The sequence below is a fragment of the Olea europaea genome, chromosome 11 (assembly GCF_002742605.1).
Source record: "Olea europaea var. sylvestris chromosome 11, O_europaea_v1, whole genome shotgun sequence".
Lineage (NCBI taxonomy): Eukaryota > Viridiplantae > Streptophyta > Magnoliopsida > Lamiales > Oleaceae > Olea > Olea europaea.
The window spans coordinates 28,622,291-28,646,597 of NC_036247.1; the positions used below are offsets into that span (position 1 = coordinate 28,622,291).

Below are 24,307 nucleotides of genomic sequence, written 5' to 3' on the forward strand. Positions count from 1 at the left end.
CACGTCAATCAATCCAATCCAATAACTATTTGGATTTACTCGAATTTTTGTAAATGAATGAAGTAGATTGCAAAATGAAAATACAGAGTTGGAATTTGATTAATTCAACTTCTAAGACTTTGGAACAATTAGAAAATTACAAAAATGTTTTAATTAGCTTTCCGATGGCATTTGGAGAGATAAATACGGTCTGCCATTCTCTAACGTCTTAACCATCAAGGGGAAGAATGCTTTCATCTTCACCAAACGACACATAGGTCACACATTTTGTCACATAGGGGAGAAATAAATCACAAAGGCCACTCCTAAATTACAGTGTCACAACTGTTGTATCTAATTTTTACGTTGGACAACACTATTTATGTAAAGGACTCTGCTACACGGATAGCTTTTTCCTTGTGTAAACTATAGAGGTCATAAATTTTGAACTTCGGAACTTTAGCCACAATATCGAAGGTTACATTAATTCAGACGCATAATCGTTCACACTGAAGATCAGAAATATAAGATTTTTGCCATATGTATAGAGGAGGCCTCCAGAATACTCACACGTGAACCCCTCCAAAATACTTACATGGGGTGGGCTCCATGCGAATAAAATATTGTCAAGAAAATTGACATAAATTTTGCTATCTGTGAAGTAGGGGTGAATGAGGTTCGGTTTGGGCGGTTTGTGCTATATTTTCAATTCAAATCATTTTTAGTGGTTTGAAATTTTTTCAAATCAAACCAAACCATTTTATTTTTCAAATCAAACCATAATTTGCGGTTTGGTTCGATTTTAATCCGCGGTTTACCTTTCGACAATATAATAATATTTTGAAAATAGTTAAATATAAGTATAAACGAGAACGAATAATGTTAAATGTTAAATTACATTCATATTTACCATGAAATTCATGAATAAATTATTTTTAAAATTGGTTGCTAAAAGATGTTAATAGAACAAATACATCTTTCTTCATTTTTATTCACATTTTTTCTTGTTTGACATTCATATTGTTATATAGCAGTTGGTAAATGTAGAGTTACATTATAGTTTGGTTAAAATTCCTTTTTGTTTTACTAGTGAGATGTAAAGTAAAAGGTAGTGGTACTAGTTAGGGAATTTTAACATTTTCACACAATCAATTCGCTTCATCATTCATTCTTTTCAAATAAAAAACAAGTTCATTAATCATTTAGGCACACAAACAATCATTTTTCTATCTAAACCACAACTCACAAGTGTATAATAAGTTCAAAAAAAAATAAAAGAAAGAACAATGGAAAATGGCTTGAATAAAATTCTAAGACTTATCAAAAGAGAAGAGAGAAAGAGGCGATTCAGGTAGATATTAATAGACAAACAGGTAAAGGTGACTAGCAATTCATTCAGCAGTGGTATATAAGCGTCAAATGTTAGGGAAATGAGAGCTTATGTTAGGGTTTCTAAGACTTTGGACGTGATTTACTGATATAGTCTTGTTAGATTATGATTTGGATTGTTGAAAATATATATTTTTTTTCCATTTCATATGATTTTGGAATAATTTTAGTTTAGTTTAGATATCGGGTGATGACATGTATTGTGAACCTATTAAATCATATGTCAATAATGATGAACATAATTTACTTTATGTGATTATTTCAATAGGCTAGTTGTAATTTGTATTGATAAATTGATATTTTTTTAAAGTGAAAACTGTAAACTTTTTAAGTTAATAAAATTAATTTTTTAATTATAATTTTTTAAAACTGTTTGATTTTGTTTTGTGCAGTTTTTGAAAATTAAAACCAAAATCAAACCATTTTAAAACGATTTGGTTCGGTTTGAGGGAAAAGAAACCACGCGTCCACGTGGACAGGAACCAACAGTTTAAATTCAACGATTTCGATTCGGTTTGCGATTTCATGATTTTTTTGTGCAGCCCCTACTGTGAAGTTATAGTTTACGAGCTATGTTACTGAAATAAAAATAAAGCCTAGATTACTTAATAGCAGTTTAAAATGATAAATAAATGAAGTTGAGTAAAATTTTCCTAACCCTTTTTACAAATACGTACATGTTTTAGATACTTTTTGTGAGAATCTTTAGGCAACTTTTTTAATAAAATTATCGAAGTTATATTTAAGCAGTTGGAAGTGTGGATTGTGTTTCTTAGTACGATTTAATTGAAAAGAAATTGACATTAACAAGGATGAGAATATCCTGTCTTCATGTTATAACTTATAGTTTAGGCTTAATGAAATTTTAGAATTATTTTTCAATTTGAAAGAAATTGAAAAGCAACATTTTTATCTAATAATTTTAAATTTTACGAGACTCATATCACAATTTTGTCCCAAAATTTTAGGCGCATGTACTTAGCATAAATGAAAAGTATAATTCTTTTTTCTAACAAATAATATACTCTCACGCATATCCACAAAAATACGATATGGGGCACCTTTAAGAAGGAGCAAGGGTCACGAGTGAAAGTGACAAAAGATTAAGCAGGAGTGAATCCATGGCTACCTAAGGCGCTGAACTCATGGTAGCTAACGAGAATTAGCTCCAGCCTCGTAGCTCTCCCTATTTTTCATATACTAGTCGCTATTATGTGCGTTGCACGAATTTTGTATTTATCGTATTTTTATTAATGTATGAATTTTAATTTTTTTTGAAAAGTTTTTGAAGCAATATCTAAAAATATTTCCATGATATAAGAAAATAATTGCAAATTATTTTTACAGTTATATAGCAGTATGTGATCTAGAAAAAATATGCTTATATATTTCATACTTAAATAAAAGGCCTCTTGAAACTTACAGATAAAGTCCCGAGAGTTTTTGTTTTTTTCTTCACACTGTGCGGAGAGATAGTTTATCATCTCTCCGCACTTTGCGGAGTCTTTTTTTTTTGCTCATGTGCGGAGATTTTTTTTTGGTCGCATGGAGTTTATATATACTAAAATTATTGTTATTTTTTCAATGTTGTTGGTATGATGCGTGTGTGGAAAAATATTTGTCAATCACCATAAATAAAATTCTTCACAAAATGCATAATAAATCTTCTTATTACGTTAATAAAATTACTATATATATATATATATATATATATATATATACAAATAACATAAAAAATCAGTTTTATCTTCAACAAGAAAACATATTTAAAAATTAGTAATTTCATAATCACTTTATTTTTTTTTAATTCCCGAAAATACAATTATAAAAAAAGAAACAATATTGAATTACAATATCTAATACTTAAGAAATTCAATATTAAATAAATTTCATACATTTATAACAAATTATAATCCATATATGCTACTTACTATATTTGCAGGCAGCTTACCGTATATACAGTTTACCGTATATGCTGCCTACCGTATTTACAGCTTACCGAATTTACAGTTTACCCTATTTGCAAACAACTTATCGTATTTGCACCTTACTGTATATGCTGCCCACCGTATTTGCTGCTGCCTACCGTATTTGCAACTTACCGTATATACTGCCTACCGTATTTGTAGTTTACTATATTTTTATATACCGATTTTTGCACTTACAAATACCAAGAATGCAGAACACCGTATATTCACTTACTAAAATCGAATTTCAAAAAAAATTCCAGATTTTATTTTTTCAACATAAGCATATGAATATATATGAAGTACAAAATATCAATGCATATGAATATGGTGCTCAATCTTCAATATTTCAATATTAAATTACATAAAATTTAGAAATATAATCTTCACATTCAACTCAATCATATCAACAATATCAAATAATACAAGCAAAATAATTTGTATAATCTCGTATATTTTTTATTCAAGTATGAAATATACAAGTATATTTTTTCTAAATGATACAATACTGTTATGCAATTATAAAATAATTTACAATTATTTTATGATATCATGGAACTATTTATAGATATTGTTTCAAAAATTTTCGAAAAAAACTAAAACTCATACACTCATAAAAATACGATAAATGTAAAATTCGTGCAACGCACTTGACAGTCAATGTGCGGAGATTTTTTTTTTTTTAACTTTGCACTGTACGGCGAGTTTGCCAACTCTTCACACTGTGCGATTTTTTTTTTCTTTTTTTACTCCGCACTGTACAGAGAGTTCGCACCTTGTGAGGACAGTGTCCGCACAAAATGTCATTTCTCCGCACTGTGTGGAGAGTTTTGCCATGGTATTTGTCATCTCTTCGTATTGTGCGAAGAGATTTTTTTTTACTTCGCACTGTACGGAGAGTTTGACAGCTTTCCGCACTATGCGGAGAGTTTTTCTTCATTTTTTACTCTGCACACAGTTTGTCATCTCTCCATATTATGTGGAGAGTTTATTTTTTATTTTTTAAAGCTCATGTGCGAAGGATTTTTTGTTTTTTTTTGGCTCATGACGATTTATATTTACTAAAATTGAACATTTGTTTGACATAAATAAAATGGAAAGTAAAAAATGACATCATGCGAAGTAAAATTGGATTAATTTACTATTACATTAATAGTAGACCCTCCTTCCCATTTTTATTAGAAGTTAGATAAACTCTAAAACATTGCTACTTGTAGATTAAATCTTAAATAAATAGTGACATAATGTCACATGATATTCTATCATTGAACAGTTTATAACATGGTTAATTTTTTCATCCAATCACTGCATTACACAAAAAGTATAATTCTTTTTTCTAACAAGTGACAGTCAAAGATATATATACACAAAAATACAGTATGGGGCACCTTTAAGGAGCAAGGGTCACGAGTGAAAGTGACGAAAGAATACGTAGGAGTGAATCCATGGCTACCTAAGGTGCTGAAGTCATGGTGGCTAACGAGAATTAGCTCCAACATCGTAGCTCTCGTATTTCTTCTTCTCCCTATTTTTCATATATAAACTCTAAGACATTGCTACATATGGATCAAATCTTACATAATGAGTTATATAATGTCACATGATATTCTATTATTGAACAGTTTATAACACGGTTATTTTTTTCATCCAATCACTTCATTACACATCATTTTTTAGCAAACTTTCGAAATCTCCTCTTGCGGACAAATAACATAATCCTAAACTCTGATAGTGTTTGCTTTAGGTGATTGCCGCCGCCAACGGTGGCTTTAGAGGACTGCGTTGTCTTCTATCATGAAATTTCTATCATGAAATTTCTAAATGGTTTAGACTTTAGAGCCAAGTTTCGCTAACTTTAAGAAGGATAATTGAATTCGCCCAAATAAAATATTGAACTAAAATCATGTTAGTATTATATAAAATATATTTCTATCATTATAAATAATAATTGAGGATTTTGACGCTAGTGAGTAGGTGGGGATCATAATTTAGGCGACTCCAAGCTCCGATTGATAAATGATTGATTACGAATAACAATACATATCTGCTCTATAAAGGACGATACCCATCTTTTAAAAAAATTTAATTGGTCATCCAACGAATAAGAAACTCAAAAACTGTCTTCCAACTTCTACAAAATATTTTTTTGGTCACTCAACTTTTTAGAAACTCGAAATCAATCCTTCAACTTTTATAAAATAATAATTTGGTCAACCAACTAGTATGAAACTCAAAACCAATCCTCTAACTTTGAGGAAATGATAATGCAGTCTTAGAAAGTAGTAAATTAGTCCTTGAACTTTTAGAAAGTAGTAAATCATCCTCCAAGTGCTAGAAATTTATAACACGGTCACCTGACTTTTAGTAAATAGTAATTTGGTCGTCCAACTAATGAGAAACTCGAAAATATTCTTCCATCTTTTAGAAAATACTATTTGTTCCTCACTCTTTTACAGATTATTAATTTGATTACTTAACTAATGTGGTCACCCAACTAATGTGAAACTTGAAAGCCGTCCCCTCCAACTTTTAGCAAAGAATTTACTTGGTCACCCAAGTTATGTGAAACTCTAAATCAATCCTCTAACTTATAGAAAATAATAATTTGGTCACCCAACTAATTAGTAACTCGATACCGGTCCTCCAACTTTTAGGAAATAATAATTTGGTAACCAAACTTATGTGAAACTCAAAATCAGTCCTCCAACCTTTGGAAAATATTATTTTGGTCACCCAAATATTTAATAACTTGAAACCAGTCTTCCAACTTTTAGGAAATAGTAATTTGGTCACCCAACTTTCAGAGAGTGGGTGACCAAATTACTATTTCCATTCACGACCAAATTGGAGGACAATGATGTGAATTATATATGCCATTCATGACTGGTTGCCCATAGTTTGAAGTACTATTTTTATCGGCAACTTAGTGGCGTTGTCTCTTGTAAACAAAGCTATTGGAAGCTTTGTCTTGTATATATGAATCCAGTTATGAATATGTAATTAAAATTAATATTTAATTTTAATTGAATTTATAAATCAATCTATAAATTGTATCCAAACGGAGCCTTAGTTTCGATAGTGACCAACATAAATTCCCCTCGAAACTTGATGTAGCAGAAGCATGGAAGAACAAAATGTGCGATCAACACCACCCATTGATATGAAAACAAGCGCTGGATATTGGACTAAGGTTGGAGAAAACTCACAACTGAAATCTAATTTTCATTAAACAAAATTCACCAAGTCCTTAAACCTAATGCTGCTATTTATTAGAATTACAAATGAAAAGGAAAAGGCTAATTCGTCCCCAACTATTACTAAACATAAGGGTATGTTTGATTGGTTAATTTTTTCTATGGAAAATGGAATTTACCTTGCATTTTCCAACTTTGAGTTGTTTGATAGGGTTTAGTTTTTCATGGAATTTATATTTTTGGTTTTATTGGGAAGTGCAATTTTCTTTCTTTTGTGGGAAAATCATGGTGGGAATTGATTTTCCCGGCTACTGTTTACGTTTTTTTTTTTTTTTTTTGGCAATAGATTTGGGTTTGTGTCTCCTTTTGGGGGGAGGGGTGAAATCCGTTCTCTTTTTCAATTTTTTTACTAAAATGGAATTAAGAGCTGAGTCATGGCCTCTCTACGGATCTACCAGCGTCGTCAAAATTTCAACAGAGACTAGCATTTTTAATACTTTTCTAACATTGCATAAGATATTTTTATTTTACTTTTAACACGTTCTTTTATAAAAGTCAAAGTATAACATGTTATTTTATAAAAGTTGAAGTATTCTTTTTCGGCGCATTCAATGTTTATAAATAGGCTGTGTTAGAACTTGTAATCGAGACGTCTGTCTACCATAATATCCTTTAATTTGGATTCTTTGGATTAAGGAACTGGATTTAGGGATTTAAGACAAATTATACAAGGGGTCTTGCTGGGTGTATAGACCCACCCTTAACAGACCTCTTACAGAGGTCTCACAATGGGGCGGGTCAGCACATTTTGGCCATTTTTTAATTCATGGAGTTCGGCGTGGGACCCACCTTCCATGTGAGTGATCTGTGAGACTTCTGTCAAAATCTCTTCTATACATATGAATTTATCTTTATACAAGAGCCCTATCAAGTAATTGCACGTGTTCCACTAACTTAACGACCAAATAAATAAAGAATATAATATACATGATCACCAACAAATCCCGCAAGAAGGGATACACAATTTCTATACAAACACGATTAATTGTACGAATTAAAATATTATCATTATATTAGTTTTTTTTTAAGTGCTGCTAATTTGAAAATAGACATTCTATATAAAAAAGTGTATTAAAATACACTTATTTGGACTTCCATACTTATTTATTGTTAATTGAATAAATGTTTATTTAATTTGAGTTAAATTATGTTAATTGTAGGTAAAAACCCTGAATTGAATGCATTTGGATGCAATTGACATGAAAAAGATGAATTTAGAGCCTACTTGAAGTTGATGTTAGAGGATCTTATCAAGATTCAAGTACAGAAGTCAGTAGCAATCTAAGAAATCAAATTATTAGTTGATAAGGTTTTGATTTTTCCAAATTATTAATGATGAGGTTATTTTACAAACTTAGTTGTAGAACATTATCAAAAGATCCTCATTGTATTTGTTCAGTTATTCTGTAATCTATATAATCATACTTAGCCCTTGTTTGAGCCACATTATTTTCCTTATAATGCATTTTTGAATAGTGTATTGATGAAAAATGTGTGGTTAAAAAATAAAGAAAAGTTTTGGATTTGCGTGTAATATTATTTTATTGAAAAATATGTAGTTAAAATGATTTCAAATTACTGTTTAAGAATGTATTTTTTTTTTTTTTAATCTAAGCATACTCAATATACAGAGTTTGGTGTGAATCGCACTATTCAATCCTCCTTCATCTTCCTTTATTGTATTAATTTCTCAACATGTTATTTTGGATGAGGAACTGTTCATGGAGCAACCTAGGGGATTTATTTGATGATAATTACCCAAACTTTGTGTGTAAACTACATAAATCACTTTATGGGCTAAAACAAACTCCTAGAGCTTGGTTTAGGATACTGTCCCAACAACTAATTGAGTATGTCTTTGTTGAAACCTCAGTAGATCATTTGAATATGTTTGTGCTAGTGTACGTAGATGACATAATTGTGACAGGATCAGATTAAGGTGCAATCTGAGAGTCCTTGACAAATTGAAAAACACTTTTCAGATCAAGGATCTGGGCCAGATCAATTATTTTCTTGGAGTTGAAGCACACAGAAGCAATGTTGGGTTACACCTTCGTCAAGCAATATATATTATAGATTTGTTTGAAAGCACCAGGATGTTTGAAGCAAAACCTCTAGCGTGTCGTACTATATTTGGTTCCAAATTGTCTACAGGAACTGGTGCATTGCTCTCCAACCCTACTGAATACAGAAGAGTAGTTGTGCATTGCAATATTGCACCATTTTACGTCCAGATATTACATATGCTGTCAACTAACTCTACCAATTTATGCACACACCGAGGAAACCTCGTTGGATGGCAGTTAAAACATTCTAAGATATCCGAAGGGAACTATTACTTTTGGACTATTTTACACCCCTTTAGATTTGAAATGAAATGTCTTTGCGATGGTGATTGGGCCCAAAATCCAGAGATCAAGCGAAGTACTAGTGGTTATGGTATTTTCAGAGGTCAACTTTTTTCATGGACAGCAAAGAATCAAAATATAGTCTCCAAATCAAGTGGAATAGCTGAGTATAGATCTATGGCCATAGGAACAGTAGAGTTGTATTGGCTACCATGTTGTTCAAAGAAATAGGGATAGCTCTTTCCAATGCACCCACTATGTGGTGTGATAACATAGGTGCAATTGCCTTAGCATCCAATCCAATATTCCATGCAAGAACTAAGCATGACGAAATCGATTATCGCTTCATCAGAGAAAAGGTCATGATTCAAGATCTATTGGTGAAGTTTATCTCTACTCAAGATCAGTTGGCAGATATTTGTACAAAAGAACAAATTGCATCACGTTTTACCTTTTTTAGGGCTTGTCCTCTATCCAATAATTTATAGGGGGTGTTAGAGGACCTTATCAAGATCCAAGTACAGAAGTAAGTAGCAATCTAAGAAGTCAAATTATTAGTTGATAAGGTTTTGATTTATCCAAATTATTAGTGATACGTGACCCTTTGAAAACCCGCAAGTGGACGGGATCATGAGCAAATAATATAGTAGTGTATAGAATGTTAAACCCACGATGACTAAATTTTCGATGAGTTCAAATTAATAACAACCGTAATCGAATAGCAACAAGTTTTGAATTTTCTATACTAATACCTAAGTTATCAATTAAACTAGAAAGTGATTTGAATAGTTTATTAAATATGTGAAAGTATTGTTAAGATGTCCCATTGCCCGAGTGTGACGCCCTGTTTGACGAGCTGAACCGAGCCGGCTCGGTTCGCCAAATGGGCAAGCTTCTCTACGAGCCACGAGCCAGTGCTACAGTGGCCGAAATTCAGCCACAATTTTTTTCCTCAAAACATTTGCCTATAAATAATCCCACAAGGCTCACCCATTTTCATCTTCAAATTATTGGTTCTTCAATTCTTCTGCTTCACACCAATACAATTTCCTTATTATTCCAATTTCTCGTATGCCACATAGATTCAAATGGATCAATATCTAATACATTTTTCAATTTCCAATTTATCATATGCCACAGCCCACATTTGTCAAAATTACATGTTGTTAGGTGAGTCATAAGTGATATTTAATGCAATTTTAAACATATTAATCAGAATTTGTTATATTATAAGACTGTTTTTAATTTTATTTAAAAAAATGTACACGTTACAACCTTCAAGTCATGCGTGTACAATTTTTAACTCTGCATACTCAAAATTTAAGTAGCATATCCTAAGCCCGGATAAATGATGAAGGTTTGTATAATTTTATTTTGTTTTTATCTATTTAAATTAAAAAAAAAGTTGGAGATCGACGAGCTCGTCCCTCAAGTAACGAGCCAGGAGCTCAGCTCATCACGATTCGAGCCATTGCCATCAGTATCTACATGGTGTTATTGTAAGTGTTATGCCCTAAATCCAATCGATTTAGGTTGTAAACGCTTTTAATATGTTTAATGCATTTAATTTTGGCGAGATCTATTATTTTATATAAATTTATTTTGTGATAAATAATATTAAATAATAGAATCCGAAGATCCAAGTTGAAGTGATTTGTTAATCACAAGGAGTTGTGATTGTGAGATACAAATTACATATAATTGGATCTTAAATAAACCGTGGTCGTAAGTAATAACAAGATACGGATATCGTTAATACAGTTAGATCGTCACGTGTAACATTTCTTACTTGTGAAGTAAGTAAGTAGCTGATCTCACGAGTTAAAGTGTGGTGACACTTAAATGAACACGTGAATGTTTTGTTATAGAACAAAACATTGGAGACCCGCTAAGAGATTTTACATGGATAACTATCTGAGTATCAGTGGTTAATCTCTAACGCTCGGTAGTGAAATTGGTCCTACAACTTGAGGTCATCATAGTGCCTTGTATGAGGACAGTTATACTTTGATGACGTTGGATGTTGCTCTACCAAGGGCAGCTAATACGATATCGTTCGGGTGTGTCAAGAACCACATGAAGGTTGTGAATGATTAATAGAGGATTCGTCATTCTTAGATAGGAAGAGATTGTGATCTGCATTTCCTTCAATTAAGTCAATAACGAAATTCTTGGCCAAGGTATACATATAAGTCGAAAAGGAGTTTTCGACTCATATTGACTTAATAGTAGAATGAAAGATATGATCGATAATCGAGATCGAAACATTTCCATATCTCGTAGTTGATTGGATCATATTGACGAAGGGATTATAATTTCATGGTGAACGAACAATTTTGGTTTTGTCATACCACTTGACATTTTTCGTCATATGTGTTGCTTTGATACATTGCTAGATGTCAATCTGGGACGGCGAGTGTGAATTTGTGATAAATTAAAAGGGTGTTTAATTTATCAGTTTTGATTAGATCAAAATAATATTTCACGTAGAGAATTGGAAGATTGCAAATTGTCAATTGATTAATTTAACAATCATTGGATAAATTAATCAATTGGATTTGTTATTTATATTCCCGAATTAATTAATTGGATTAATTAATTCACGAACCGGGTTTAATTAAATGGATTAATTAAACATTGGACCGAACCGGGCCGAGCCCGTTTGGGTTTATATAAATACATGGCTAAGGTTTGAGGTCCATAAGGTTTTCATTATTCTTGTTGGCACAAGAGGAGAAACCCTAGCAGTTACAGTCTATTCTCTGTGTGGATTTCATTGAAAGGTGGACAATTGGACAGCTATGGGAGGTAAATTCAAGCTGCTGGAAAGGAATAACGCGAATGAGTTTGCAAAATCAAGAAAATGTATTTTTCTTATCACAGTTCTTATCTAAATACAAAGTTGAATCCTGAATGGGAATTAAAATTTGTTGAATTTTGCTATGCATGTTTAAGTAAATTTTCAACAGTGGTATCAGAGCCAATTTTGTATTTGTTAGGAACTGTTTTACATCTTGATTAAATTAAATGTTGGTTTAATCATGTTCATCCCTAAATCTAGTAAATATAGTTTTAATTTTTTCAGAATCTGTTCTCGAAAAAAAAAAATTGGGGTCGAGGAGGGCAGAGCACCGCCTGCGCGTGCGAGTGGCAGGCCCAGCAGCACAGTGGTGCCGCTGCTGTAGCGCAATGCGCTGCTGGTAGACTCCAATTGGGGGCGTCGCCATTGGAGAAAAAGAAAAGAAAAATTTTTATTTTTTTATTTTTTTAGGGTTTGGTGGTGGAGACGGGGGCCTCTGTTGCAAATAATGCAATTAGGGGCCCCTGTTGCAATTACAAAAATGAGGTCAATTTACAATTTTAAAAGGGAAGGACCTATTTTGCAAATTTTTAATTTGGAAGGGTCTGTTGTTAATTTCCAACTTGAGTCAAATTTGTAAATTGTCAAAATGGTTTTGATTTTGAATTTTGAATTGTTTTAAAATGAGTTTTTAATTGGGTTTGACCCATACCCTAATTTTGACCTAAAATTAAAATTTATTTAAAATTTGACGACTTTTATATTTTTGTTAAAATTAGATTTTAACTTAAATATTTAATTTTGACCCTTAATTGAATTTTATTTTGTTTGGAATTTTTGTCCTAAATTAAAACATTAATTCAATTTTATTAGAGTTGGACTCTAATATTATATTAATTAAAATTTGATTTCAATTAGTACCACTTCCCAATGTAAATTAAAATTTAGAGTGTGACTCTAATTTAATAATTAATTAAAATTCGATTTTGATTAAATCACTTCGCCCAATAGTTATGGAATTAGAGTTGGACTCTAATTCGGGATTTAGTTAAAATTTGATTTTAATTAAATAGGCCTGTCAATTAAGTTAATTAATTAATATAATTAATTAATTATTTAATTATCCCGATCCCAAAATTTTTGAATTAGTTTTGATGACTATAATTGCTAGATTTATGAGACATTGCATATAATATTAGATATTATACATAGAAAACATTTACTTCCTTTTGTTTTATGGGGCTGCGAGGCCTTCATTGTTTTGGACCTGCGAGTATGTTGTTATTGTTGTTGTTTTGGGCCTGTAAACTCTTTCTTATATTTGGACCTGTGAGTCCATTATTATTGTTGTTATTATGGGCCTGCGAGTCTGATTTCTTTTAGGCCTGCGTGCCAACTAATATAGGACACATGTTACAGTTTGACTAATTGGAGGCGCAAGAAGAGGTGGACACCATGGAGATGATGTATTGGTATTGATCCAATGTTGTACCCCTTAGAAATTGACCAACTAGTTTTCCCTTTTGGCTCGAAAAAATTAGATAGAACAAGTCCATAATCATCCATACTATTACTTATATATATATTTATTCGCACAGTAGATGTATGTTTAAATATATATATTTATTTGCCTTCTATCATTATAGTGAAAAACGAGAATCCTAAATCGACCTTAGCTTATTGAGTACACTCAAGGCTGGTCTATTAGGGATATGTTTGACACTATGAAATATTTGATATTTCTGAATAATGGGTTTGACTTAACTAAGATTTATCTTTTGTCGAGTACACTCAAGGAGATAAGTTTTAGAGGCATGTTAAGCTAACACATAAGATGTGTGAAGACAAAAGAGTTGTCAGCTTAATGATCTGGGAGTTGTATGAAGATACAATTGATAATAATATCTACCCCAATGTTTTATTAGGATTTGTTGAGTACACTCAAGATCTTGATACAACGAATGGGATCCTAACCCACTGGGAATCAAATGTGAATTCAAATAATTTATGTATGAGGGTCATGACTTTATTTTAAACACTGGGAGCACATTTAATTAAAGTCCATATTGAATTTATGCATATGCATTATACTACATATTAATTTTATGTTTTTCGTCATTTACAGTTTTTTTGAATCATGAGTAATCATATGAATTTGAGAGGCATACTGGATGCCAACAAATTGACCAGACCAAATTTTCTCGATTGACACCATAATTTGAAAATCGTTCTCAAGCATAAGAAAATTGGATATGTCCTTGAGCAACCCTTTCCAGTGGTGCCTACTGAAAATTCCACTTAGGAAGAGGTGGCTGCTTACAACAAACACAGTGATGACGATAACACTGCAACATGTGTGATGCTTGCAGCTATGTCATCTGAGTTGCAGAAGCAACATGAGGATATTGATTCTTACACTATGATTTTTCATCTCAAGGAGTTGTATGATGAACAATCACGTGTGGAGAGGTATGAGACCTCTAAACAACTATACCGGTGCAAAATGGCAGAGGGATCTTTAGTCAGTGCTCATGTGCTGAAGATGATTGGTTTCATTGAAAAATTGGGTTCACTGGATTTTATCATGGATCATGAACTAAGTATTGACTTGCTTCTGCAATCTCTGTCAAATAGTTATTCACAGTTCATTATGAACTTTAATATGAATAAGATCAAATACACACTCCCTGAGTTGCTTAATATGTTTAAAACTGTGGAGCCCAACGTCAAGGCGAGCATTGGGCATGTCTTAGCTATTCATTCCTCCGAGAGCACTAAGAGGAAAATCAAAGGAAGTTTTAAGAAAACATCCAAAAAGGTTAAGGGCAATAACAAAGCAGTCAAAGCAGGCAAGGACAATACCAAATCTGATGACTCATGCTATCACTATGGAGTGAAAGGTCATTGGAAGAGGAACTGCAAGGCTTACCTTGCTAGCTTGAAGGGAAAGAAGTCTTCTGAAACTTCTACTTCAGGTATTTTTGTTATCGAGGTTAATATGTCTACTTCATTAACTTCTTGGGTAGTAGATATCGGATGTGGATTTCATATTTGTATAAATATGCAGGGACTAAAGAGAAGTAGACCACTGCAGAAAAGAGAAGTTGACCTGCGCGTGGGAAATGGAGCAAGAGTTGCTGCATTAGCTGTAGGGACATACTTCTTACCATTACCTTCGGACTTAGTATTAGAATTAGAAAATTGCTATTTTGTTCCCGCTATTACTAAAAACATTATTTCTATTTCGTGTTTGGACATGAATGGTTTTTCAATTAATGTTAAGAACAATCGTTGTTCGTTTTATAAAGATGAGATCTTTTATGGTTGTGGTGTGTTGCAAAATAGAATTTATATTCTTGATATTGAGTCGTATATTATGAATATAGAAAATAAAAGGCATAAAAGTGATCATCTAAATAATACATACCTCTGGCATTGCAGATTGGGTCATATTAACGACAAACGCATTTCCAAATTATATAAAGATGAATACTTGGGGTCAACTGATTTTGAATCATTTGACAAATGCGAGTCGTGCCTGTTAGGCAAAATGACCTAGGTCCCTTTTACTGGAAAAGGAGAAAGAACCACAGAACTGCTGGGACTAATACATATTGATGTACGTGGACCCATGTCAACAATTACCAGAGGTGGTTTCTCTTACTTTGTCACATTCACTGATGATCATTCTAGATATATTTATGTGTATCTGATGAAATTCAAGCATGAAACACTTGAAAAGTTCAAAAAATTCAAACTTGAAGTAGAGAAACAAACTGGTAAAAATATACTCACGTTGAGGAGATCAAATCGAGGTGGAGAATATTTAAAGGGAGAATTTTTAGATTATCTTAAAGAGAATGGGATTCTCTCGCAGTGGACTCCGCCATATATACCGCAACATAATGGTGTATCTAAACGGAGGAATCGCATTTTGTTAGACATGGTGCGATCTATGATGAGCCATGCAAACATCCCAAAATCATTTTGGAGTCATGCACTAATTGCTGCGTGCTACACACTTAATCGTGTCCCATCTAAATCAGTCGACAAAACTCCATACGAGCTATGGAGAGGAAAAAGACCAAACTTATATCATATAAAAGTTTGGGGCTGTGACACTTATGTAAAGCGAAATGAATCAGATAAGTTTGAGGCTAAATCTGACAAATGCATATTTGTGGGATATCCAAAAGAGACAATTGGATATCAGTTTTATAATCCCATTGAGAAGAAGGTGCTCATCTCAAGGTATGCCATATTCCTAGAGAAAGAGTTTATTCTAAGAGAGGGTAGTGAGAGCAAACTGGAACTTGAAGAAGTTCAAGAATCCACAAATACTGTTGACCAATTAGATGAACATGAGTCTGATCCTACACCTATTGACAGACAGACTCTTGATCAGAATGTAGAGAACCCTGAGGACACTCCAGCTCAACGTAAATCAAGTAGGATCATTCGACCTCCCAGAAGGTACGAATTCACGATTACTAATCAAGTATTATTAGTCGAGGATGATGAGCCTACAAATTACGCAGAAGCAAAGTCAAGTGTTGACTCGAAGAGATGGCAAGAAGCCATGAAATCCGAAATGAACTCAATGTCTGAGAACAAGGTTTGGATCTTGGTTGACCTTCCAGATGGGATAAAACCGATAGGTTGTAAATGGGTTTACAAGAAAAAGGTCAATGTGGATGGAAACGTCCATACGTACAAAGCAAGGCTAGTAGCGAAGGGTTACACACAAAGACAAGGTGTTGACTTTGATAAAACTTTTTCACCTGTAGCCATGCTAAAGTCCATTCGAATTTTGCTTGCAATAGTTGCATACCATGATTATGAGATATGACAAATGAATGTTAAAACTGCTTTCCTTAATGGAAACTTACAAAAGGGGGTGTACATGACACAGTCTGAAGGTTTTGAATCCAAAGGGGTCAACAAAGTATGTAAGCTAAATCGATCCATTTATGGATTAAAGCAAGCCTCTAGGAGCTGAAATCTTTGTTTTGATGAACAATCAAAAAATTTGATTTTATCAAAAATGAAGATGAATCGTGTGTTTACAAGAAGACAAGTGGGAGCGCGGTCGTATTCCTAATATTATATGTCGATGACATATTATTAATGGGAAACGAAGTCCCAATGCTTCAATTGGTAAAATTATGGTTGTCAAAGAATTTCTCCATGAAATATATGGGAGAAGTAGCGTATATCTTGGGAATCAAGATCTATAGAGATAGATCTAAATGATTACTAGGCTTATCCCAATCTTCGTACATAGATAAAATATTGAAAAGATTTAATATGGAAGAGTTTAAAAGAGGTTTATGTCCCATGTCGCATGGGATTTACCTCTCAAAAGATATGTGTCCTAAAACATATGATGAAAGGAGTCGCATGGATATGATTCCTTATACTTCGACGATAGGATCTATCATGTATGCAATGCTATGTATAAGACCAGATGTTTCATATATATTTCATATGCTCTAAGTGTTACGAGCAGGTTTCAAGCAAACCCTGGTGAAAAACACTGGATAGCGATTAAGAACATTTTTAAGTACTTGAGAAGGACTAAAGATGTGTTCTTGATCTATGGAGGAAATAAACTGAAAATTCATGGGTATACTGATGCTAGCTTTCAAACTGACAAAGATGATAGCAAGTCTCAATCAGGATATATGTTTACTCTCAATAATGGAGCGGTTAGTTGGAAAAGTTTCAAACAGGAGACAACCGCGATTCAACAACAGAATCCGAGTACATTGCTGCTTCTGAAGCAGCGAAGGAAGCTGTCTGGATCAAGAAGTTCATTAATGAACTTGGAGTCGTTCCTAGCATTGTTGATCCTATACCTTTGTATTGTAATAACAATGGAGCCATCGCGCGAGCGAAGGAACCGAGGTCTCATCAACAATCCAAACATGTGCTAAGGCGATATCATCTCATCAGGGAAATTATACAAAGAAATGACATAACGATAGAGCGAGTTCCCACAGATGACAATATTGCAGATCCACTGATAAAGCCGTTGTCACAACAGAAACATGATCGTCATGTGGACGCTTATGATATTAGATACATGAGTGATTGGATCTAGTGCAAGTGGGAGTTTGTAAGTGTTATACCCTAAACCCAATCGATTTAGGTTGTAAACGCTTTTAATATGTTTAATGCATTTAATTTTGGTGAGATTTATTATTTCATTTAAATTTATTTTGTGATAAATAATATTAAATAATAGAATCCGAAGATCCAAGTTTAAGTGATTTGTTAATTACAAGGAATTGTGATTGTGAGATACAAATTACATATAATTGGATTTTGAATAAACTGTGGTCGTAAGTAATAACGAGATACGGATATCGTTAATACAGTTAGACCATCACGTGTGACATTTCTTACTTGTGAAGTAAGTAAGTAGCTGATCTCACGAGCTAAAGTGTGGTGACACTTAAATGAACACGTGGATGTTTTGTTATAGAGCAAAACATTGGAGACCCGCTAAGAGATTCTATATGGTAACTATTTGAGTGTCAGTAGTTAATCTCTAACGCTTGGTAGTGAAATTGGTCCTACAACTTGAGGTCATCATAGTGCCTTGTATGAGGACAATCATATTTTGACGATATTGGATGTTGCTCTATCAAGGGCCGCTAATACGACATCGTTCGAGTATGTTAAGAACCATATGAAAGTTGTGAATGATCAATAGAGGATTCGTCACTCTTAGATAGTAAGAGATTGTGATCTGCATTTCCTTCAATTAAGTCAATAACGAAATTCTTGGCCAAGGTATACATATAAGTCGAAAAGGAGTTTTCGACTCATATTGACTTAATAGTAGAATGAAAGATATGATCGATAATCGAGATTGACACATTTCCATATCTCGTAGTTGATCGGATCATATTGACGAAGGGATTATAATTTCATGGTGAACTAACAGTTTTGATTTTGTCATACCACGTGACATTTCCCGTCACATGTGTTGCCTTGATACATTGCTAGATGTCAATCCGGGACGGCAAGTGTGAATTTGTGATAAATTAAAAGGGTGTTTAATTTATCAGTTTTGATTAGATCAAAATAATATTTCATGTCGTTAGATATCGTGGTCGGGAACCTAATGAGTCGCACACAAAAGAGAATTGGAAGATTGCAAATTGCCAATTGATTAATTTAACAATCGTTGAATAAATTAATTAATTGAATTTGTTATTTATATTTTCGAATTAATTAATTGGATTAATTAATTTAAGGACCGAGTTTAATTAAACGGATTAATTAAATATTGGACTGGATCGGGTCGAGCCCGTTTGGGTTTATATAAATACATGGCTAGGGTTTGAGGGCCATAAAGTTTTTATTATTCTTGTTGGCACAAGAGGAGAAACCCTACCAGTTGCAGTCTATTCTCTGTGTGGATTTCATTGGAGGCTGGACAATTGGACAACTGTAGCCGGCAGATTCAAGCTGCTGGAAAGAAATAACACGAAGGAGTTTGCAAAATCAAGAAAATGTATTTTTCTTATCAAAATTCTTATCTAAATACAAAGCTGAATCCTGAATGAAAATTAAAATTTATTTAATTTCGCTGTACATATTTAAGTAAATTCCCAACAGCTATTGCACACAAGTGGACGGCTTCTTCCTACCAAATTCTGAGGTCAATAATTATAATGTTAGCAGAATTTAAATAATTAAATATAAAGTCTAGACTACATGGTAAGTTTTATTTTGTAATAAACAATTTCAATTCCATTATTGAAATCTCATTTAACCAATAAGCAGGAGAAAGTGTAACAATGTACGCCAATAATTGCGTCACTCCAAACAAACAAAAATCTCATACGCCATCTAAACGACACCTTCAAGAAATAAACTAACTAGCTGTTCTCAATTAAAATTTTAATAAATTTTAAATAATTATAAATTCTAATTAATTTGGTGAATTTAAATAAATTCTTACAAATTTCATAAAAATCTTATCAAATATAGTGAAATTTCAAAAAATTTACTTATATGTATTTTTAAACTTGAAATCCATCCAAATCTTTTAAAATCCTTCTATTAATAAAATCTTTATAAATTCACTAATTATCGAGGATGTTTAAATTTTAAAGGATTTCATTAAAATTTTAATTGGGGATACTTAAATTTTAATGAATTTAAATAAAATTTAATAAAATTTTAATTAAAAATATCTAAATTTAAAATAACTTTTAAAACTCATTGCAATTTCACATTCCCCAAATAAATTAGCAAAATCAAAGCAATCCTGTCTTCTTAAATCTCAATCTCTGTCTAGCAGTCCAGCCGCCATGAACGACATCGAATCTACACCGCCGCCGCAGCCAGCGGCTGAAAACCACTCTCTTATCCGGCGCCGGAACTCCATCTCGACCGCAGTTGAGGTAATCCCCTCTAAACTTTCTCTTCTCCGCCACAACTCCGCCACCTCTTCCTCCACCACTACTACCACGAACTCCGCCTCCGCCTTATCTTCATCATCATCATCATCATTTCCTTCCGATGACTTCGAGCTGTTATCAATCAAGCCGGCCTCCCATAGCTATACTTCACTAAAAGACCTTTTACCCTCAGTTGCAGTCAACTCCCCGAGGCCTAGCGTGTCTCATCAAGCTCAGTTAGGGTCCGATATCTGCATCCGCAATCGCCTCGTGAAGCAAGCTGCTTGGGCTTATCTCCAACCCATATCCACCTCCCCTGACTCCGCTGGAAACGGCTTCCCGCACCTTGTCTGGCCGCGTGTAGCCGCCTTCTTTGACTTTGTGAGTCGCCAAATTGTCCGGGTCCTTACCCGGGCCCTTGATTGGATCCTTAGGACTATCCAGATTCGGAGCTCCAGATAACAACAGTAAGAACCGTGCTTTGTGGATTTTTCAAATTTTTTCAGTTATTATGATGTAATGGCATAATTGGAATATTACAAACAGCAATTCGATTCAATTTGGTGAAAAATAAAAACATGAAGCGCATAAAATGAATAACTTTAAAATGTTCCTACAATTTCATATATTTTACAATTTTTTTTTATTTTTGTTTTTACAATATTTTGCTAATTATTACTACCTTTGGAGCGTCTAAATTTGATCCGAGAATTTAAATGCTTGTCGACACCGGATTTGTCCGTATCCGGAACTAGAATGTCCTCATCCCGTATAGATTGTGCTTGGTTGTTAAGCTGAACTTGAATAGATTCTTATTTAGGTGGCTGCCGCTTGTTCTTGAACATTCCAAACATTGTGCTCGACTGAGGATTCGCATTAGAGCGTCGATCATCTCTATTCTACACGAAATTATTGAAAGAATTGGTTAGAATTTTCAACATCAAATAAATTGTGACACTATGATATGAAATGAAATTAGTAGTAACTAGAAAAAGTGACAGCACAAGCTGTGAATGTGATGCACGTTTTGTTCAAAGTTTATGGCAGTGTATTACCATAATGATGGAATTTAAAGCAATGGACCAAAAGACTCAATTCCTTCTCGAAAAGGGTTATGATTAGGCATTTTCATTGAGTGCAAATTGAGCAATTGTTGTGCATGCGGAAGAAACTCAACTAACTTGATGTGAAAGATTGCTTAGATTATTGGATAAGGATACACTTTACACAATACAAAATTCAGAGCGATGATGAATCGGATTGTACCTCAGAATTGGAATGCGTCATCCTGGCAGATTGCGAACCCACGAATTGAAGAAATTGGAGAATTTTTTCCGAGCCCAATTCAGTGCAGTTCTGCCAATAGTAGATGGCTAAATTCCATGCTCTGTCCCTAAATTCGATCAAACTCCGATCTATATCTATCTCATGCTTTGTCACATAAGGTCGCAATAGGGTGTCGTAGACGAAGCCTGTTCCCTGGATTTGGCAAATATTCAAAGAAATTAGAAATAAGAGAACTTCTTTTGCACATTTTGAAAAGAAGAAAAGAAAAAGGAGAGATCTGTACCATTGTTTTTGGATACCATAAGTAGATGAAGAGTGCCAGCTTCATCTCACCGTACATTGGCAGCCTATGTAAGGAAGGAGAAAGAATTTAGAAAATATGACCCCAAAAAAAAAAAAAAAAAATTGCCAAATAAAATATCTAAAATCATTGAATATACCATGAAACAAATGCGTCACCAATTCTCTCGAGAATTGTCAGCACTGCAACAATAATCCTGAAAAGATACAAATAAAATTCAGTAAGAGTCTCTTTAAATTTATTAGCACCTAAGATTTCTCTACTTAATTTTTATTCGATTAGTAATTCTTGTACAATCGATCTCCAGCCTTTTAGGGACTTTCATATTATAAAAATTTCATGCAGAATTGTAAATTTTACTGTAAGTATCAAACAATTTATGATAAGGCTAGAGATAAATATTTTACATTCATCTTTCATATAATCGTATTTAGCTTTATATAGTAGTTCAACATACTAAAGATACTCGAAATAATTGAGGCAAGCTAAAATAGATTTTACGTTTTTGGTGTTTAAAAGTATAATTGATATTAATTTAACCATTATTTGACTTACTTGTAAGTTTATTGGTCACAACTTGTAATATACAAAAGTAAAATTTATCAGTTTGTTGCTAATAAACAACCAAAAAAAAAAAAAAAAAAGAAAAAAAAGCAAAATATTTTTGTTGACTAAGATTCAGTCTTTGAATCCAATCCCAATAGTCTCCAGGTCAATTCTTTTCACAAAAATATAAAGAAATAAACAACTACAGAAATGAGTCATTATCGTGTAAAAAGTAATAATTTAAGTGATTAATTAATGATTTTTGCTACCCACGTAGGCTCCTTCGGTTTAAAAAGAAAAAAAACCTTAATTAAATACAAACTACTAATAGTCTTGTCATATTACCCTATTTTATTACAACTCTGCTCCCTATCCCGACTTGGAGATAGGGACAAGGTCGTCACATGGCATGGGACCACCTATTGGAGGGGTGCCTGTCCATTTTACTATGTATAATCATATGCATAACATAACTTAATTAATAGCAAGGCGAAATATTTATTAATTAGTGATCATTTCATGGAAAGTCATATTAATTAAATAATTTATCAATTAATTAGTGTGTCGTGTCTAATAGATAATTTATTAATATATAAAATAAAAGTTATAATTTTATTAACTATAATCAATCGATTCGTCCATTATATGTTGTAATTTAGTACTTACTTTTCATATTTGGCCTAAAAAAATATGCTTACCCTTCGCTTTGAAGAAACGCCATTTGAGAGCCTTTATTGGTTCAAAGTTTCTTAAAATTATTAATTATTAATTCTAAAAAAGGCCAATAATTGTGGAGCCCACAATTGTCAACTTCATTTTTTCATTTAGAAATATAATTGGAAAACGAAAATTCGAAAGAAGAGAAATATAATTGGAAACGAAAATTCGAAAATACTTACCAATATTGGCACCAAAACCTGAGTTCTCGAATATCAACTCTATTCTTTTCTAAACTTTTGAAACATTGAAAAGCCGGATAAGCGTATCCAAGAACCAACCTATTCAATCCAAGAATAAAATTCAACTATTTACTCAGTCAAAATCTATTTAAAAAAAAAAAAATCTCATTCAAAAGAAAAGTTCCAAAAGTAAAAGATAAAAACAAAAAGAATCAGTCTGCCAAACACCAAAGATTAACTATATGACTTACACTAAACTTCTGGTAACAAATTCTCCGATCATCTTTAACGGTTTCCGGGCCGGAAAGCAATCTGAAAAATAATTACCGCCCAATTATTAATTGAAATATCGATAATAATCCTACAAACACACAATAAATTCTAGGAAAAATACAGGGATTTGAAATCAACCTGTAATTAATGAACTGATCTGCTTCTTGAAAGATCAAACGGCTGAAGAGGCAACCATTTGATGGATTCAAGAAGCTGCGTTTCAGATGAAAACACGCACACGCACACAAAGAAATACAAATTACAATCAAGAAAACCAAGAAAATAATGGTTTAATAGAGGCATTAAGAGGAATTTAAGTTTATTATAATTACCTTAATGCAGAAGGAAGGATCTTTGAATTCTGGGATATTTTGGGAAATGAAATAAAACTCGAGAAACTTGAGATGGGAGAAATGGAAGGAGTTGTGTATAAGAATTTATGACGAACGTGCGTGAGTGTTTGTATTTATATTGGCAGCGATTAGGAGTTGAATAAAGTAAAAAAAAAAAAAAAAAAAAAAAAAAAAAAAGAAAGGGGGGGGGGGGGGGGGGGGGGGGGGGGAGTTATGGGAAGCCACGTGACTAGAGGTTATTTTTTTCCTTAACTAGAATTTTGAATTAAAGGGGGATGACACAAGTGTAGGGAAATGTGCTGATTTCGATTTTTGAATGACAAGGCTTAGTCAAAATTTTATTTCACGATACTCATCCATAACCTCGTTTCACTCTCACTCATTTTCCTCACGAATACACATGCACGGCATGTAAGCAGAGGCAAAGAAAGGGTTGTTGGAATGTGAATTTTTTTTTTTTTTTTTTTTTTTTTTTCAAAATTAAAGCAAGTTAA

At 32.9% G+C, this 24,307-nt stretch overlaps 2 protein-coding genes across 4 annotated transcripts; one reads left to right on the forward strand and one right to left on the reverse strand.

Moving 5' to 3' along the window:
• The first annotated feature begins 19,962 nt into the window (after positions 1 to 19,962).
• On the forward strand, positions 19,963 to 20,713 carry LOC111403981. Its single transcript, XM_023032679.1, has one exon. The coding sequence runs from the start codon at positions 20,065 to 20,067 to the stop codon at positions 20,614 to 20,616; it is 552 nt and encodes a 183-aa protein (XP_022888447.1). The 5' UTR covers positions 19,963 to 20,064; the 3' UTR covers positions 20,617 to 20,713.
• A 12-nt stretch (positions 20,714 to 20,725) lies between these two features.
• On the reverse strand, positions 20,726 to 23,910 carry LOC111403980 (HVA22-like protein i). Of its 3 annotated transcripts, none has more exons than XM_023032676.1 (8): positions 23,793 to 23,905; positions 23,599 to 23,673; positions 23,439 to 23,499; positions 23,188 to 23,286; positions 21,882 to 21,938; positions 21,725 to 21,788; positions 21,421 to 21,633; positions 20,726 to 21,053 (listed from the first exon to the last, which is right to left on the reverse strand). In XM_023032676.1, exons 3-8 carry the CDS (start codon positions 23,468 to 23,470, stop codon positions 20,967 to 20,969), a joined length of 552 nt encoding a protein of 183 aa, XP_022888444.1. In that variant the 5' UTR covers positions 23,471 to 23,499; positions 23,599 to 23,673; positions 23,793 to 23,905; the 3' UTR covers positions 20,726 to 20,966. The 3 variants fall into 3 exon arrangements, with proteins under 3 accessions (XP_022888444.1, XP_022888445.1, XP_022888446.1); XM_023032678.1 differs by having other exon boundaries at positions 20,956 to 21,048; positions 23,793 to 23,910; XM_023032677.1 differs by lacking the exon at positions 23,599 to 23,673 and having other exon boundaries at positions 23,793 to 23,904.
• Positions 23,911 to 24,307: the final 397 nt, after the last annotated feature.

What these genes read in the sequence shown, in the direction of transcription:
- LOC111403981 (XM_023032679.1), top strand. Translation starts at nt 20,065, where the DNA reads ATGAACGACATCGAATCTACACCGCCGCCGCAGCCAGCGGCTGAAAAC.
- LOC111403980 (XM_023032676.1), bottom strand. Translation starts at nt 23,470, where the DNA reads ATGATCGGAGAATTTGTTACCAGAAGTTTAGT. An exon ending in TTTGTTACCAGAAGTTTAGT is followed by an intron (nt 23,287 to 23,438) that starts GTAAGTCATATA and finishes TGGATTGAATAG; the next exon opens with GTTGGTTCTTGGATACGCTT. An exon ending in AGGTTTTGGTGCCAATATTG is followed by an intron (nt 21,939 to 23,187) that starts GTAAGTATTTTC and finishes GTATCTTTTCAG; the next exon opens with GATTATTGTTGCAGTGCTGA.